Consider the following 18,638-nt stretch of genomic DNA (forward strand, 5'->3'; position numbering starts at 1 on the left):
TAGTGATTTAGGCATCTCAAGAATTTTGTAGGATAAATCTAATATCCTCTAATATTTCATTTAATGTGCACAGAGTGAACCATATGATTTCGGTTAATAACAACACCATTCATTATAAAACTTTAAGAGAAAAAGGTGCCTCCTACATTACCTATATATATGAAAATACCAATGTAATTCAAAAAAAAAATAATTATTTAAAGCCAATAGATTATATATATTACGAGGAATGTTACGTTGAGTACATTCCATGAGCATCAATAGTAAAAAAAAATTAATTTTAACTTAATTTAAACTAAATATTAAATTTTAAACCTTAGATGCTAAAAAAATTAATTTTTTTTTTTTACACTTTGGTGCTCACGATAATGTCCAGTATATCAAAATCCAATATATTACATTATCATTATACAAATTAAAGTTGATAAAAATATTAATAGTTATATGTCAAAAACATATCTTTAAAAATTAAAAATTTAATGGATAAATTATTTTATTATATATTTAAAATATATCGTTATTTAATAAAAACGAAAATTTAAATTTCTATTAGAATTTTAAAAATTCATCATAAATTTAATAATTCATCCCCTTTAACGGATCCCATTCCAGGAACAATTTGAAACGTTCATCGTTTAGAAGTAGCCCGAACTCCCTTTAACACGAGTAGATACCAGGTCTTTCCTGCGCCTCCAATGACAAGGGCGGTGGATGTATGGGTAGACATTAATCCAGTCAAAAATTATCGCTCCAGACATATCCACACAAGAGCAGACCGAAGCCGAGGTCGCTACTGAGCCTGAGCGAGAGCGAGAGCGAGAGAGATTCTTGGAGACTCGGGCAGAGCAGTGATGGCGAAAGCGGCGGCGCGATATCCACCGGAGTCCGACACCGACGACGGCGAGGAAGGGGGAGATTATGGCAGAGATAGAGGCCCAAAGCCGAAGAACAAGCCTTCGGATTCCATCGGCGCCGAACCGCCCATCGTGTGCCTCCTGCGCTTCTCCGTTGACTCGGCAGCTGGGGCTCTCATGGGATCCGTTATTGGCTTCGGTAGGTTCCATCTTAGTCTCCGGTCATCTCCATCTCTCCTTGTTCCCAATTCGATATGATAGTTCTTTGGTTCCCTGCGCAATCTTTGTCTAGTTTCTTATCTCTGGCGACTGTGGCGCATTAGTCTTTCTGCAATTAGTCTTTAACGTAGAATTGTTGTGTAAATGATGCGGGAAGATCCTACTGCATCACGATCTGTGCTTGAAGAACGCTCGAGCCAATTGAATTAGGACTTCCATGTAGCATATAGTCTCCCGATCATTAGACTAGGATTTGAGTTTCATTTCCAAATATTTAAATTTTCTTGTTTATGGAATGTTAGTGATACAACAATAGATTTTGCCAAATTTTCGTACCATGTACCATGTTAAGATATTTAAATGATAGAGTTCCTCTGTCCGATTTTGGTGCGTTATATTCTCTATATCCTGATGAAATGAGAGACAGTGGCATAAACAATAAAAACTAAAATTATACTGAAGATGGTCATGATTCTTTGATATTTTGGAAGGAACTATGGTGGTAACTAAAGATGCTATCTCTTGATTATTCACCCTTTTGCTCCTTATAGGTTGGTGGCATTTGGGACATGTCGTACTAAGGCCTAAATAATTGTTGGAACCATGTTTTTAGCTTCATGAACTTCTAGTTGTCCGTGTCCATCCTGCCTTCAACTGTTAGGCATATTTGCATCTAGCAAATGGTTATAGTTTATCTTATATAGAAACACTTTAGAAGTTGATGTTGGTGGAAGATTAGACATCTTTGCCCTATTGATTGTTCAAGTGGAAGAATCAAGATGCCAGTGGTGTTGGCTTTGAAAATCGAAGAAAACGACAAATGTATTAGGTGCTTTGATGTGTGTATTTCCACTTAGGTCTTATGTGGCAATGAAAAGGTGTGAGATGTGGCTGTCCAATGGAAGTAGCATTTATGTAAGGGGTGGTACAAAATTGACGTTCTGAGAAAATTAAGTCAAATAGTGTTGTCAACTTCTTGTAATGTAACATAGATTGGAAAAGTTTTTATTTGATATGAATGTGCTCTGATTATTGGATTTCCATGTAGGAGTGAAAAACTTTTGTTCCCTTGGATGATTTCTACCAGTTATTCTCCACCTTCAGCCTTCTTCAGTGACCTGATTTTATTGTATATTTACCATGATGATCCAAGAATGCATGCATCTGTGAAATATCTACTTATATTTGAGCTGTAGAGCTATCATATAATTTCTGAAGAGGCACTGTTCACTTCTTCACTGAAGAGTGCATTTGTTTAATTGTTACATATTTGCAGCTAAGTGCTAAGATTGTTTGTGGACCTAACTTCCTCATTATAAACAGCACATCAAGAAAAATAGGATAAGGGGAAAAAGTGGGTGGTAACAGAGTTGCAAAATTTGTTCTATTATTATGTATTTATTTGTCCTATCAGTTCGTTGATTTCTGGATTTGTTTGAATTATTTTCCATGTTGACGAATGTTGGCTACTTTGATGGTCTTCACTTCAGGATCAGGCTTGATGAAGAAGAAAGGATTCAAGGGATCCTTGGTTGATGTGGGGTCGTCCGCTAAGGTACCATTACTAGTAATGATTTCTAATTTTCTGTTTTGGTTCCTCATTAGTTCCTGCACAGCATACATAAACCAAGCTTTGTAACTGGCATGCTCGCGTGCTAGACATTTGCAGTTTTAGCCGGTGTCCATAGCCTTGTTTCATGTTTGCTAAAGAGATTCAGAGGAAAGGATGATGGTATGGCACTAATAAAATTTGTTGAATAATTTTGGTGAAATGAAGCTATTGGTCTAAGTTTAATCATCATGTTGTTTGCAGCTATCAATGCAGGCATAGCCGGGTGTTGTACAGGTCTTGCTTTCGGTGTACCAGGTACATATTATTCCTCCTTTGTTACTTGTCTCTTGTACAATTTATCTTACTCATCTGGTCGTGGCATTGATTTATGGATTAGTAGCTTTCATGTTTTACCCTAATATTGTTCTGGGCCCTTTCCCCCCTAGAATTACCTGTTACAACTGCTTGCAGATGAAACTACATTTATTTGTTTTTTCCCCCCTTGATTTTGGTCTATAATTCGTGGCTTTCCTTCGCTCAAGTTGTGTTTTTGTATGATGCAATAGTTGAGGCGCTGAAAGTACTTTCACTCGAAACAAAATGAGTTGGCAAATGATGCAGCACTAAAGTTCAATCAGAACTCACATAAGAAATTGAATTGAATTGAGTTGATGCTGCACGAGGGGATAACTATCATCTAATTTTGTTATCTTATAAGGGGTTTTAGAGTCCTTTGTATGGAACAATTAAAGTGCTGGTCTTATTTTGTTCCTAAAAACACCATCTAATTTGCAGAGTTAACCAATAGATTCAGTGGAAGTGTAATATGGCTATATCTCGGGCTTGTTCCAATGGCAGGTTCACCAGGAGTTCTGCTGCAGAGTTGCCTCAGCTTTGGAGCATTCTCATTTCTCATCCAAGGACTCAATAAAAATCAAGATGCACTTGCTCTTCCTCGCCTGGCCGGTGGAGGCAACAAAGGAGATCCCGCGGTTGTTCTTCCGCCATTTACACTTCCACTTCCTCCCCAGTTGTTGGAAGGATTTTCATCCTTCTGTGAATCCTTACCCAAGTCCAAGAGAAGAGCTAATAATTAAATACTCCTCCACATTTTGAAGTAGAGTGTTTCAAGCATAGACTTGAAACCTTTTTTTGTTTTCAAGCAATTTAGATTCTGCAGATACTTTTCTATTTGGTTCTATTTATTTGAATCTTCGCTCGAGAGATAACATGGAGTTCCTCGACCACCTTGATGTTGTTGATCAATTACAGATGCTAAAATTCCTTAAACTATTTCACCCCCAAGTAAGCAAGTATACATCCTGTTGTTGTATTTCAGGCTATGATTAGTTCATATGCGGGAGCAAACTCTGGCAACATCACCATTATCTTAATCTTCACATAAGTAATATCTGGACTAGATATGAAGATTTCGCATCACCCAGTACAGATGGTTTCATGTGAGAAATCTTTCCATGTCCGAAATGGATACTACTTCTTTCCAAACTCTCCTGGAATTCAAAAGCTGATAAGAGTTGAGAAGATGAAGCCATCTGTATCCATTTCAGACATGGAAAGAAGTATGGAGTCGCAAACCAACAGAGTAAGCAATGAATGTGTGCTAAATGGCGTCCTAAACCGATGACTTCATCCTGAATCACAAGGATGGAGTTGCATATGTGGAAACATAATAAGAAGCTGCAATTGTCAAAAACACTCAGAATTATCTGATTTTTTTTTCTCCTAGCTACTACCACTCAACATTCCTCAAGTTGTCTCATAATGTTAGGTCACACATCAGTTTTCTCACCTTCCACTTTTCAACTATATCCGAACCTTTATTATTGATGTAGAAATCAAAATCCTAGAACAGTTGGATGTAAACATATTTTGGTTGCACATTGAAAAGGTTTAGTGGGGAGACACATAAGATCTGAAGAATCAAACCTTGACTTACCAACAGGTTAATATGATTTCCACTTCAACTAATTTTAGCTCTGTTAAATTCTCATCACTTTTTACAAGTAAATTTTTGAGTGAAAGCTACACTGATGCCTTGGCATATGGATCTCCCCTGGGATGGAGTTAAAATTTGCCATTAAAGAAGCACCACATGCTTCCTATGGGATGTTGAGGGTTCATCATCATTCTCAATTAAGAACTCATTTGCAGCTCCTTCAACTGTCAGGCATGTTTAGAATATGTTTCATGGATCGCCATAGAAACCTGAATCCATAATCCTATTGGTGGAACAAGCATCTGTTCCATTAAAAAAAAATCATGTTAAGGAATTGTATGGATGCAAGTTACCTATCTAGACAGTATTTCAAGCTCATGAACTTCAGAATACTTTAAGAAGTTACATAGCTGAATGATTCTGGGAAATTAAGTGCAGAAAAAGACAAATGGGTTTGCCTAGGAATGTGCTTGTGGACTACTGCAGCAAAGTCAACCATATCAAATGAATAGTCTAGTCAAAGAAATTAAATTGAAGTGCAAGAAAAATCACAAATGTATATTTGATTTGTCAAAGATATCATAAAGCAAGTCATTATTTATAGCCCCAAAATAGGTGGGCTTACTCTGAGTTCCAGTCCTGTAGACCACTAGACATTATGCATCTGCCTGGGACAGGTGGAAAAGGTTTAGCCACTTCTAAAGTATCATCTAGCTAAATCCAATTCTTAAAGTAAAGCATACAAGCAATCAGAGCCAGGTGGCATAACTTCATAGTGCTATAACTTAAGTGAAAGTTGCAAGTGTCTTTATCTTCACTCATCGGGCCTTTAGTTGAAATTGACTATGGTTATGAACATAGGAAAGACAACAGCTAGGTTGAATGAAAAAGAATTTGGCCATTGGAGTAGAGCATAACACTCAACTGTCCTGTGAAAGAAACAAGTCACTAAACATAAATCAAAGTGAAAAACAAGTTAAATAAGTACAACAGCCAGCTGCTATTTTAAACAAAAGGCAAAGTAGAAAGTTCTCAGCTATTAAATCTGAAACCGACCAATTGTGGCTGATCCAAATCAATGCCACCTACCGGACTAGGTAGCAAGATTACTCCAACACCTTTTAAACCCAAAGATTCACTTGATAGAGGCTAGATGACTAAATCAGATTAAAGTTGCTCTTTCCTATGAAGATTATTAAAGCAAGTGATCGTACACACGTGAAACAGATTCACTATTCTCATTCACAAAGCAAGGTCCCCTACTCTGTACAGTGTTCTATAATCAATTCCACCCAACATCTTCCAGTTCTTTATTGAAAGAAAAGTATCTGAACTACACTAACGACCGAGTAATTGACTTATTGTCCAGTTAAGCAAGAGAACTGCCCTTGTGGCAATTGTGTTTACAACTTGTGATACAGCAGAGAAACTACTTATAGATGTTGTCAACGAGTGGAAGAACATCTTAGAGGTTTCCTTTATCTTTACTTAAATACCAACGATCTCATCAAGGACTCAACAATCTAAAGCATGTACACCAACATTGAATCAGAACAAAATCATCTACACAAAGGTGAACAATGGATGAAGTAGTGTTAATTTTACATACATATGAAGCAGCTTCAAGCTGGGTATCCTTCACAGCTGACTTCCATAGTTAAGTTCTTGGAAACACTCCCAGTATCTTTCCCCTTCCCAAGTTCTCGAGTAGTTTCTTAGCACCATCCATTTCCATGTCGGCAAGTCTCTGCAAGTATCTGCAAGCTCCTGCAGCCACCATTTGCTTCCGGCACTTTCCCGAGTGCGAAATTGATAACAATATTGATATTTGGTACTTCTTATCTATATGGACTAAGGGATCGAGGAGCTGAACAATGTTTACAATCCCCTTCTCCTCCTTCCTTAGTAGTCTCTGATAGCCAGGGAATGACATCAGTGAAGCCAGAGCCCTTAAGGCAGCTTCCTTTTCCTCCGCGGCTTTGGCTTCCAACATGCGCGCCAGAGGAGGCACTGCGTCCTCAAACTCCTTCCTTGCCCTCCCTAAAACCAAAGCCAACTCGGTGACTGCCCTCGCTGCCTCTGTTCTTGTTCCTGGTTTGTCGCTCTCTAGTGCAGTTATGGTGCGAAGAAGCAATCCACTTGCGGCAATGATCTCAGCTATGTACCTGAAAGATGCTAAGTTTCTTAATAAGAAAACCCCAGGCTCAAGATTTCGATCCTCTCCTCTGTCGACTGCTTCCCAGTAGTTCTTCAGGCATTCCAAAGCCCCTTCTTTGAAGATGGATAGCTTTATGCTTTCGGATTCCCCACCAGCAGATAGATTACAGAGGCATCTGATAGCGTTCTCTTGGGCAAGAGGTGTTCCTGATGCTAAAAGACTGATCGAGGACAGGGACTCCGTTCTCCTCGATGAAGTTCTGCCGGAGCTCTTGGGTTGTGGCGAGATTTTTCAGCACTGCAGCGGCAGCGGCCTGGGCAGAGGAACTTCCAGCGCGGCAGATCTCCAGGAGGGCGGCGATCCCGCCTCGGGACCCGATTATGATGGCGTTATCCCTATTTTGGGTTAGAATTTCGAGGGCGATGCAGGCCTTCTCCTTGGCAGCGCCACCCTCGGACTCAAGGACGCGAGCGAGGTGGTGTAGGAGGGGCGGCCCTTCTGCCACTATAAAATGGTGGCAGCTTTGCACCGCCAAGATCCTCGCGATCGCAGCTGCAGCCTTCTCCCTCGCCTCGTGACAGGACACCGTGCCAGTGACAGAATCAAAGAGGCGGACTAGCGCTGACACCACGCCCTGTCCAGCAGCGACCACGACGTTCTTGTCGTCCTCGTGGAGCAGGTCGAGAAGATAATCCAAAGCGGCAATCCTCGACTCGGAGCTTCCAATCTGAAGTCTGGTCACAAGGCTCCTAGCCTCAGCCCGCACGAGCTCTCGGCGAGAACTCCCCGCCTCCATCGGAGGCGACGGCAGGTAGGCAAGCGCGCCAGAGAGTAAGATAAGATCGGCATCAGCAGCAAGCTGGTGGAGCGCGGCGGAGGCGGCGGCGATCTCGCTCTGGGTACGGAGCCTGGCCGCTGGGGGATCCGGCGAGCGACAGATGGAGGCGAGTGCGAGAGCGGGGGAGAGGGTTTGGGAGAGCGAGCGGAGTAGGTCGGCGACGAGGGGGGTAGGTGGGAGGGGAGCGAGGTCGTCAAGGGAGGCAGAAAGGCGAGCGACGGCGGACGATATGGAGGTCCAGCGACCGCGGAACGACTGGGCGTCTGCGGCAGCGGCAGATAGGGAGGAGAGGAGGAGGCGGCAGTCACGGAGGTCGTCGCCGTCTCCTGCGGGAACGGCGGCGTCCATGGCGGGAAGGGTGGCGATGGGTCGATCGATTCCTGGAGCAGACCCGACGACGCTCTCAGCAAGGACTGTAAGTCCGATTGTGTTGTGCTCCCAATAGAATACAAATAATTACCAAGTCTTCCTTTCGTGGATTTTTTTGTATTTTTTAATCTCTAAAAATATTTAGAAAATAATAAAAAATACTTTGAATGGAAATTAGCACCCACACCGTACTCGTCGAAAGGACTTAGAAGTTGAATAATAATGGAAGGGTCCCATCCGTATTGTCCTATTAAATGGTTTACTTTGGTGGGTGCGTTTCGGGGGCCATCTGAGGCTGGGGTAGCGGAAACTCGGTAGTATTTAATGGACGAGCAGCTGAGCGAGGACGGGGAAGGTGGGAAAGCAAATGATGTGTCTATTATTGACTTGTTTTATATATAAAAAAAATAAAAATGATTTAGGCCTTAATGACGTGGCTCTGCTCGGATGAGCTCAACCCGAGTGAATTTAAGCTTGGTCAGTACTAACCTCGGTCTAGTTAGATAAATTCAGTCCATACTAAGTGTTCCATGATTGACTCATATGGTCAACCAATGGTCTTCGATGTACCTGTCCAATTTTCTTATTTGATTTAGTTAATATGATGGACTTGCTTAGCTAATATGATTGATTTATTTAATTTCTCTAACTCAATCAATTTGTTTTATATCGAGAGGATAAATTGTGTTAGTTAGATGTATTATTAAATGTTAGAGCTGTTAAAGAAAATTATTTTAAAAATTATTAGAAATAATTATTCCTTATTCAAAGTTAGAATAAATTTAATAAAGAAATTTAACATGGTTTAGACTTCAATGTGGCTTTGCTAAGAGAAGTTCAACCCAAGTGAATTTACGCTTACTAGCTAAGGAGATTCAATTCAAACCAAGTGTTGCACGATCGACTCGCCTGATTCAACGTTGCCTGTCCAACTTTCCTATTCGATCTAGTTGATATGATTGACCTACTTTTATCTAGCTTGCTTAGCTAATATAATTGATTTATTTAATTTTTCTAATTACTCAATCAATGTGTTTAATGTGAATAGGATCGTTTGTGGTAGTTAAATATATTATTTAAATGATATAATTACTCAAGAAAAATAATTTTAAAAAAGATTAGAAATAATTATCCCTTGTCAAAGTTTATGATTTTATTAAATTTGGCATTTATAAATAACTTTTGCAATAAACATAGAAATATTTTATTTTATGGAAATTAGTTTATAGATAACACATTCTTTATTGGCATTAATGAGACAGATTTTCTCCGACAATTTTTTTTATTAATGAATTAACTCTTTATTGATCCGGAAGATCATGAACATGCATTTGTCCTTACACGCATGGCATCCTCTATAAATGAAGAGAATATTCGTGATTAGTATTTGATTCGATAAACTTTATTTATGTTTATCTAATAGTAAAAAGAATATAAAATAAATAAATTTAAATATTAATAAACTTAGTTTATTAATGTCCATACATAATTTATTTATTAACTTATATAAAATTTAATTATATTCTTGTAGTTTATAATTTTTTATAAATTTAACTTATTTATAATATATAAAAAATAATATTGTTAGTAAATTTAAATAATTAAGTTTGATAAACAAATAAGTAAACTTAAACATAACTAATCTCTTTAATTTAAATTGAATATTAATTAATATTTTAGAATCAAAAGAGGTAATTTTGATAAAATATATAATCATAAATATTTATTCTATGTCTGATTTTTAAATCCGTTCAACTTTCCACAATTAAAGATGTTGACAAAGTAATTAGTTGATTTCCAATTTTTTTAAGCCTTTAAAATTATTAATTTTTACTATTATAATTTTCTAAATATGCTAAGCAGAATATGCTTTATCTATAAGATTATTTTGATGGGAAAAAATTAATCACAAGTTCTTTTATAAATCTCCTTATAAATAGCTTAGGGAAAAAATGGTTTTTAATAAAAAGCAATTACAATGAAAAATAATAAATTATAAGCGACGTGTTTATATTTGTGGCCATTGGAAGTTTTAATCAAATCTTAATTAATTATTAAAATATAATATATATTTTTTAAAAATTATAATATATATCTTAAATAACCACGAGAAAATATCAATAATAATTCTCAATGATAGATCTTAATTTAAATAATTAAAATTATTTAAACTTAACTCTATTTGCTCATAATTATTTCAAATGTTCCAGATTAGATTGACCTCTCACCTACCTAAAGCACTACACATGTCTTGTGTTTGTCCTCCCCCTTTTAATCAATTCGATTTGGACAAAAGTGCCATCCAAATTTAATTTATTAATCATTAAAAGGGATGCATAAAAGGAGGAAGTGGAATATCTTGTCTGTGATTTTTTTATAACACGAGCTAATTAATTAGTCTGTAAATATTAACAAGATAACTGAAATTCGCCATGCTCAAGCTAATTATTAGCTTATAATATAACTTGTTTTAATTAATTTGTATACTTTTATCATTCACAAATGAAAACGATCGAACAGTAGTAAATAGCTAGACAAGATCTACGAGACCATATGCAAAATATATAAATATATACTTTTATCGTGCATGCATGGCTTAGTCGCGTCCAAAGCACTGCAGGATGAATGGTCACCAACTTGCAGAGAACAAATTAAAGGGGATGCATATATATCATTCACTTTAGTTGGATTATTCCTTCCTTCCATGAGTTTTTTCTCCCACTCGATCGGTCTTCATCAGTCCTGATCAGAAGATGAAACTCGGAATCAATTTCCCAGTCAGATCGACGTCTCATCATCCCACTTCTGAAAGGTACGTAATTAATTAGTAGAGGAAGATTAATGAGGAGATCGACTTGCATGCATGCACATGAACTTAATGCTTCTGTCTTTGATTACAGGATTTGCTTATTAAACTCCTTAATTAATTCCGTAGCTAGCTAGAAAAACAAAAACATATATAAAATTATTAAAGCATGCATGGATAATCTTGCAGCTGGGAACCGAATATATTCTGCATGGAGCAAAGAAGGAAAAGTGTAGTCCAAATTATGCTTCAGAGAAAAAGAGTATATATATAAGATTGTCAGTGTGCAAGTTGGCGTTGACTTAACATTATTTCCTGCAGCACAGATGCATTATAAATAGGGCAGATAGATCATCAAGAACAGCAGGAAATCTTAGTAGAGTTAGAAGAGGGGTCTTACATGAGGGTAAGGACCTGCTTTGGTTAAGCCAAGAATGACTTGCCTATATCTAGCTTCAGAGATCCTCTGATGAAGAGGTGATGAATTCGTCAATATCTTTGGGTTTTCTGTAGGGCAGTCATCCCCTTGGCTTAAGCTGAGAGGCTCTTATCCTTCATGCCAGTCTCTGAAATCTTCTGTCAATTTCCTAATTTTCAATTCCTATAAAGCTTTATACTGCTAATCAAGTCTTAATTACAGGCCAGGTATATATACATGCATATACACACATGCATGTTCATTATTACTGATTAATGCATGCAATTTTGGTGGTATTGCACCATCTGCATGGCAATGCATGGATATGCACAACTAACATGATTACAGATAAGAATATATTTCTCTATAGATGTAATTTTTAAAATTATTTAGAAAATATGTCACCTACAATTTATGGAATAATATTAATCTTAGTTAATAAGTGAAGTGTAAGTGAGAGATACATGAAATATATGTATATACGCACGAAGTTGTGAGGAAAAATGCCATCTGTTTCAACTAAATGGAAATATATTTTTAAAAATTGGTGGGCCATAGTGAACAAATTAAAAGACTAAGTGGACAAATGGAAAGTTTGTCGAGACGATCTGTTGCTCTCGCGTTGGTCCCTTTTTGATCCAGGTCTTTCTAGCAGCGGCGAAACCCTAGTCATGGCGAATCTGGGTGGGGTCAGGTCGTCTTCTCCTCCTCCTGGCAACGATTCTTCTAATATCTCCATGTTACGTGATGGCTAGCTTCGGCGTCCTCCTTCCTGGACGCACACAAGAAAGTAAGCCTGACGCGGCTCAGATCCGGCGCTGAGCAGGTCTCCGTTGCGATCGATCTCGTTCGTATGGTTTGCATGTGTCTCTTACTTCTTACTTAGATGTTTTCCTTATTAATCCAGTAATTTTCAATTATCTCGATGCTTCAAGTAAGTTTCTCGTGCAGTTATGAATACGCGATCCCATTTCTATCGATCCTATTTCTTTGGAATGGTTTTTTTTTTTGTTTTGGGCATGTAAAAATAGTTCTTAAGAATCAGAAGTCCAGTCCTTGGGGTTTCATTTAAAACATGGTAATAAGAATTGGGACTCCATATCTTATATCTGGAATCGTTTGGTTTGGATATTCAGTATTGTTGAACTCCTAGTGTCGTGATTCCTAGGGACTTCTAGGACGCTAATCTAGCTAAATTTTATCAAATTTCCAAATATCATTTTTGTTCTGAAAATATAATTATATTTGTTTTTTTTTTTTTTAAGCACTGTAGTAACGTAATCTTATTTCGTGTGTGTGTGTGTGTGTGTGTGTATTTCACGCATTCCTTTGCAAGATTTGTATTCAATACATCAAACTATCGTGTCTAAAATTACCCACAGTATGTAACAATGGCATATGATGGAAACTAACTATGTGAATGGGATTGAATCCGTGTGCTTAGGATTTAGCAAATTGGGAAGTAACATGATCTACTTGAAGATCTTGATCATGTGAATTTTTTTCCATCGGACAGGCTCTCATTTGACCTTTTCCTGCATTTGCAAAATGTATTCTTTGTTTTTTTGCTTATAAACCTTTGGATAGAACTTATGTTATGTGGATTGCATTATGCTATGTATTCTTGAATTGCTTTTACTACTTGTTTCTGTTTCAGTTTCTGAAGCTAGTTTGAAGATGTTATATGTTTTTTTTTTATTGAAAATTCTTATTTTGTCATAGATCCATTCATTCCTCTCCGAGCAACTCTCACAGATGATTTTGTCCTATGATAATCGTGCATATCATATATTCAATGTGCTGTGGAGATTTATTATTTCCATTAGTTTATTAAATTAACTCAACATTCCAGATCTAGAAGCTACAGCTCTTAGGAATGAATTACTTTCAAGAACTCTGAGAGTAGTACCATTCATGGACTATAGGTTGGTTATGAAACAAGTTGCTACATTGTGCATTAACCTGATTCAAGAAAAGGCGATGAAAGGCCTAAACAAGATCGTACACTACGGTTTGGCACATGGTTAGGGAATTTAGGATGAGGAGATGGAGACAAGTATCTTATTTGGATCAAAGGGACTCAGATTCTAGCATTTAAAGGGACACTTTAAGTTGCTTCTGTCCTTTATTATTAAACATTTGATTAAATTTGGAGCAATGCCCTTCTCAATTTCTGATATGGCAATCTGTTTAAGTAGGAAAGAATTTTGTATGCCTCTACAGTACAGTCTACTCATACAAACTGAAACTTTTCTTCAGCAGTTTGGTTGTTGTTTTCCTCCTATTCTCATCTCTCTCCCTCTATGACATGCATTCACAAAAGCATCCCTACTCCCTCTACTGATTCTCAACCACTTCTATGAGATTTATTTTATGGAGTCAATGTCATAGCAAACTTCCTTTTTAAGGAGTTCTCAAAGACTTTTATGAGTTTATCTTAGAGTCCATTAAACCTCTGAGCTACAAGGTTTTCCAGCACCTCAGATTCTAGAAGACTGATTGATTTTAGTCACTTATCACCAACTTTTACATTGTCAGATAAGAATGAACTATTCGATTTCTTGCATTTGCTTGTGTTCTCTTAGAGTTTCCATACTCTTTTATCCTATGATCATGCTCTCTAGTCTATCTTAGTTGATACTTTTAAGATGGCATATGATGTGAGCCTTAGTGACGATAGTTGGCCCCAAGATAGATTTGCACTTGTCTCTGGAAAGAACATCAAATAGTTGGTAACTTATCTCTGGAAAGCACATCAAATACTTGTGAACAACTTGATGTGTGAGTTTATGCTATTTCTAAACTCTTACTAATACAGCCACTAGAATCAATACTATTCTTTTAATGTCAGAGGCTCCTCTGCTTCTCTCTCTTTTACGTTTGAGTCTAACTTGAAGGGTGTCTTCCACGGTTCTGCTGTTGTCAAATTCCGTATTCCCACTAAGGCTGCACTGCAGGTTATGTTTTATCCTGTTTCAAAATGCATGTTGTAAAGTGGCAATAGGTTTGAAGTCATTGTTTTATGTTATGGGAACAAAAAAGTTTAGTGTTTTGCTTCTTGTGTGTTTTGCTGCTGCGAAAACTTGGAAATGCTGAATTCATTCTAGGGTTTGCTACATGCGTAGTGAAGTTATCTTAATTAGCTATAAAAGTGCTTCTAATAGTTTGCTTTTATGACTTATAATTAGGTATAGTTTTTAATTTTTATTATGCATATTGTTTTGTTCCTTATTAATTTGGTGGCTGTACACTGTAGTTTGAACTTTAAATTTCATGACTTCACTGGTGTAGGAAGCTTATTCTACTCCTGTTCTGCCATTTGATGTTCTTGTTAACAAGCCTCCTGAGAAGAAGTTTGCATTCGTGAGATATCATAATCCATCCACTGACCATCTGTTACTATCTGACTTTTTTTTTTATTTCCCTCTAATATTCAATTTTAATTTTCATGGGCTGGCGTCCATGGCCTGCTTTGACATGTTTTAGGCAGAGGTAACATTTTTTTCAATAATATTTCTGAAAAGCTTCTGATTCTTGTGTTCATCACATAATTAGTTGGCACTATGCAGTAGCTGCTAACTAAATATGGACCATTGGTGTCTGCTCTGACATGGGTGGTGCTAGTTCATCCAGCTAGTTGCTGCTCCATCTAAGGCAAATACTGAAGAATCAAGCAAGAAAAGGCGGTGAATTGAGTTTGGAGCAAGTTTACCTTCTTTTTGGTTGAAATGCTGCCTGCAGGGCTGTGAGCTGAGTTTTCATTGTCATACTGAAAATGTCGACCTGTCTATTTGCTTGGACTTTTGGGGAACTTCAAATGCTAAATCTGGTTCTTTAGTTCTTACCTTTAGCCTTACTAAGATGACTAGGTTCTTAATTTGATGAATTTCAAATTTTGCCAAAATTTTGTTGCTAATTTTGCTCAGAAAGTGTTCAGAAGAATTAGATCTAAAGGTGTGGCTCTGCAATGTGGACAATGCATGTATAAGGGAGCAGCAAGCCAGACTGCTAACTGAGGTATCAGGGACCATGCTATCCAGCCTGTGTAATGCACCTCACCACCTCAGCTCGGCTGGCTCCTGTCTGTGGTTAACAGTTGAAGCTTGAACTCATCCCAGGTGTATAAATGACCAGCTGTCTGGAAATGGACTTATTAAGACATACCTGGTGGATGTATTTAAAGTAGTTCCAAATAATTCAGGGTCTGCTATCTGATACCTTGATTTTGGTGATTTATCTTCGAAACTAGGACTCCTCATGAGGTGATTACTATTCACATAAATATACAGGTAGAATCCAAAACATTACTGCTTTTGATGTGTTGCTTCTGGCTTCTGCCTTTTCCTTGTTTTGAAATCAAGCATAGTTTTCTTTTCCAAGTGGATTTAAGGCTTTTGATGATTCGAGCAGGTCCTCAGCTGGATCTTCAGTGATCGTGAACAAATGTGAGAGAATACTCCAAATGGTCCTGGGTTTGTTCTTTTGCTTTGTTTTGTTTTTATTAGAAAAAGAAGTATATCCAAGGGTCGAACCATTATCCGAGGACAGGTGGGTTTCTGATGATATTGCCGCTTGTAGAAAAAAAAAATCAGATTTTGCACCCTTTTCGAATCTTATTTATTAAGATATATGTCTAAGTTCTGTCATTGTTTCTTTGGTTGAATTGCGTTTGCATGTTTAAATTATAGAAAAAATGGTGCTGTTCTTCAAGTCGTGATACAGTTGCTCGAGGAAGATAAAGAACTGGAGATGTGCAAATAGGACGTGGTGGAAAATAATATTGGTGATGGGTATTGGTCTCTTTATTTTATTTATCTTTTACACAATGGTGTTTGTTTCATATGCAGTAGTTGTACTTGTGTTTAATAGTTTATTGGTTTGTTGGTTAATGATCCATTGGGTCACTTTAGCAACAATACAGTAATGACGTGTGGGTTAATGTGGCTAGTTAATTAGTACTTAAATCAAATTTACTCAATTGGATATATTGATTTGAGTTTCTGTTTTCTTTGATAACAATATTAGTCGTAGGTGCACATGTATTTGATGCTTCCAACACCATCTATAAAACGGGTTCATTATGCACTAGATCAAGCTGCACAATCAAACATTTTAAAGTTTTCTTTATTTTTCTTGATCACAAATCAGCAATGAACTGTTGAAATGATATAGATGAGGGTGATAGTTTGACCCACCTCGGGATCCATATCGACCAATCTTGATGTGGGCCATCCCTCATCATCAAATGTATATTGGAGCGGGAATGAGATGGATAAATTCATTTTATATGCAGGGGCAAAACAGAGGTTTGGCGTGAGATCTTTAATGCCCTGTCTCATCCCATCTTGTTTTATCTTGCTTGCTCATCAAATCTAATGAAGAATGTATGTATAATTTATATTATATATTATGTCTTGCCCCACAAAAATTGATGCTAGCAGCATAAAGTAAAATTTGTCTTAAGTTAGTTTACCCTGCCTCGGCTTGATTCTTATGTGGGAGTTGAGATGCTAAAAACTACATCTCATTCACTTCAATTTTTTGTGAGATGAGAAGTTGACTATCTAAGAAAGATATTTTCTCTTGTTATCTGAATCTGTTTTCAAGTCTGGAAACACTCAAATGTTGCTGTTGATGTTATACGCCTTTGTTACCCAAGACTACATTTAAGTGATTGCATCGCCTTTCTAATGGAAATTATTTGGTGTTTTTCATAGTTCCGTTGCACATTGTTGCCCTACATATCATGGTTTGTCCTCTCGTATGATGACATTTGATTTGTTCATACTCAATTGACTGATGATCGTATGATAATCTGTAGCTTGTTGCTGCTTTGAAGTTTTTGTATGAACTGCACGAAGGCTCTCTGTGATGGAGCAACGCCCCCTAATGAACGCGGCAACCCACAAGATTGATCTTGCAACTTGTGAAGAACTTATAAGTTGATACCCCAAGATATATTTTTTTCTTTGGGTGTTTATTACGTACATTAATATCTTTGTGTTCGCTTTTTTTTATCCATGTAGAAGAGAGATGGACTTTATAAACAACATATTTTTTGTTTGATTCTCTTGGACCATCCAAAATTTTATACCTGCGTTAATATCAAGGTTATTATAATGAATTTGTCACAAATATAATGATTAGATCAAGGCATGCCTACTTGGATGGAATACTAGAAGGATGAATTATAGAGAATAAAATTTTAAAATATTTCATTCTTGCTACCGTTTACCTACAAAGATATTTAAAAATGATGAAAAATCAAATGGGCTAGAGATACCTTTGATTAATTTTGGTTCCACTCAAATAGGGTAGCATTAGCAACTAAATCCCTTGTACTTATCAAAATATGTCCAATTGTCACTCTACATAAAATAATATTTACTTGTAATTTCTAAAATAATATCCACTCATGACTTGAAAACACTAATCAATCTCATCAATTACCAAGTGATCTAAATGAATAGTCAAACTATACGGTCAAAATGAGTAGGTCAAGTTGGATTGGCCATGTGAACCAATCAGACTGAATGTGTTAGACGAATTAGGAGGATAAAAGTATAAATCATTTTTCTCTTTATTTTTTTATCTATTAAAATAAATAATTCTAAAAATAAATTAAATCATAACCCATTTAGCTATTTTATTTATTCATACATTAGTTTAACTCTTTTATTTTTTTTATCTTGAATAAACATCTCCCAAATCATGACAATTATCACATTTGAAAACCAGAAATGTAAGATTAGTACTTTTATGGTTAAAAATCAAATGAGTTTTTTCTTTTTTATAAATTACAAAACAAAGTTTTTTATCATCTTCAAAACCGTCAAAATCCATTATCCACTGACTAAAAAAAAGGTCGACTACCCAATTAGTTTAACGCACACGCCTAGGCATATTCATAAAGTAATTTTAGTTAAAATTACTAAATAAAGTATAAAATAAAATAAAATAAAATGATGCAAATTATAATTTTATTAAAAATATATAAAAGAGGATTATAAATCTGATATTATTTTTAAAAATTGTTACATAAATTATATTTTAAAGAATATGTTAACTATATATATATATAAAGCATTAAATTTATTTATTTAAAAAATAGAGACGAAAGTGATATACAATTTTTTTTAAGAATTAATTTTTTAAAAAATATAATAACTTTGATCAAAATTACTATACAATTATGTAATAATTTTGATCAAAATTGCTATATGATCATTTAGTCATTTGATAATTTTTTTTAAAAAAAAAACTACAACAACGTTCTCCTTAATGTATGTTTTATTCATATTCAAAATTTAAGAATTTTGATTAAAAATTCTATAAAATTATTTTTGAGTCATTTGATTACTTTAAAAGCATTGGTGAATTCTAATAATCTCTTAGAGTGTGTATTTATGAATATATAAAATTTGACATTAAATGACCATGTAGTACTTTGGTTACTTTGGATGACTT

General features: G+C 36.2%; 2 protein-coding genes, 1 long non-coding RNA gene and 1 pseudogene across 3 annotated transcripts; 3 read left to right on the plus strand and 1 right to left on the minus strand.

Moving 5' to 3' along the window:
* The first annotated feature begins 758 nt into the window (after positions 1-758).
* LOC141840292 (chloroplastic import inner membrane translocase subunit TIM22-2-like) lies at positions 759-3,872 on the plus strand. The gene is made up of 5 exons (XM_074728233.1): positions 759-1,053; positions 2,564-2,628; positions 2,733-2,805; positions 2,887-2,940; positions 3,484-3,872. Exons 1-5 carry the CDS (start codon positions 852-854, stop codon positions 3,720-3,722), a joined length of 633 nt encoding a protein of 210 aa, XP_074584334.1. The 5' UTR covers positions 759-851; the 3' UTR covers positions 3,723-3,872.
* Positions 3,873-5,825: 1,953 nt separating this feature from the next.
* LOC141842368 (uncharacterized) lies at positions 5,826-7,984 on the minus strand (annotated as a pseudogene).
* A 3,858-nt stretch (positions 7,985-11,842) lies between these two features.
* On the plus strand, positions 11,843-14,861 carry LOC141837321 (uncharacterized). Its single transcript, XM_074724747.1, has 7 exons — positions 11,843-11,855; positions 11,927-12,022; positions 13,806-13,884; positions 13,920-13,952; positions 14,023-14,128; positions 14,463-14,534; positions 14,805-14,861. The coding sequence occupies exons 1-7, from the start codon at positions 11,843-11,845 to the stop codon at positions 14,859-14,861; spliced, it is 456 nt and encodes a 151-aa protein (XP_074580848.1).
* An 811-nt stretch (positions 14,862-15,672) lies between these two features.
* Positions 15,673-17,069, plus strand: LOC141837957 (uncharacterized). Its single transcript, XR_012602604.1, has 3 exons — positions 15,673-15,719; positions 15,860-15,961; positions 16,993-17,069. It is a non-coding gene; the product is annotated as an uncharacterized LOC141837957 (long non-coding RNA).
* Positions 17,070-18,638: the final 1,569 nt, after the last annotated feature.

The sequence above is a fragment of the Curcuma longa genome, chromosome 11, assembly GCF_044706935.1.
Source record: "Curcuma longa cultivar G26 ecotype Majalengka, Jawa Barat chromosome 11, ITB_CL_G26_1.1, whole genome shotgun sequence".
Lineage (NCBI taxonomy): Eukaryota > Viridiplantae > Streptophyta > Magnoliopsida > Zingiberales > Zingiberaceae > Curcuma > Curcuma longa.

Coding starts and splice junctions, on each gene's coding strand:
- LOC141840292 (XM_074728233.1), top strand. CDS start 852: ATGGCGAAAGCGGCGGCGCGATATCCACCGGAGTCCGACACCGACGAC. Junction 2,629..2,732: donor ATGTGGGGTCGTCCGCTAAG/GTACCATTACTA, acceptor CTCGCGTGCTAG/ACATTTGCAGTTTTAGCCGG. Junction 2,806..2,886: donor ATTCAGAGGAAAGGATGATG/GTATGGCACTAA, acceptor TGTTGTTTGCAG/CTATCAATGCAGGCATAGCC.
- LOC141837321 (XM_074724747.1), top strand. Junction 12,023..13,805: donor CGTTGCGATCGATCTCGTTC/GTATGGTTTGCA, acceptor AGTCTATCTTAG/TTGATACTTTTAAGATGGCA. Junction 13,885..13,919: donor AGATTTGCACTTGTCTCTGG/AAAGAACATCAA, acceptor CTTATCTCTGGA/AAGCACATCAAATACTTGTG.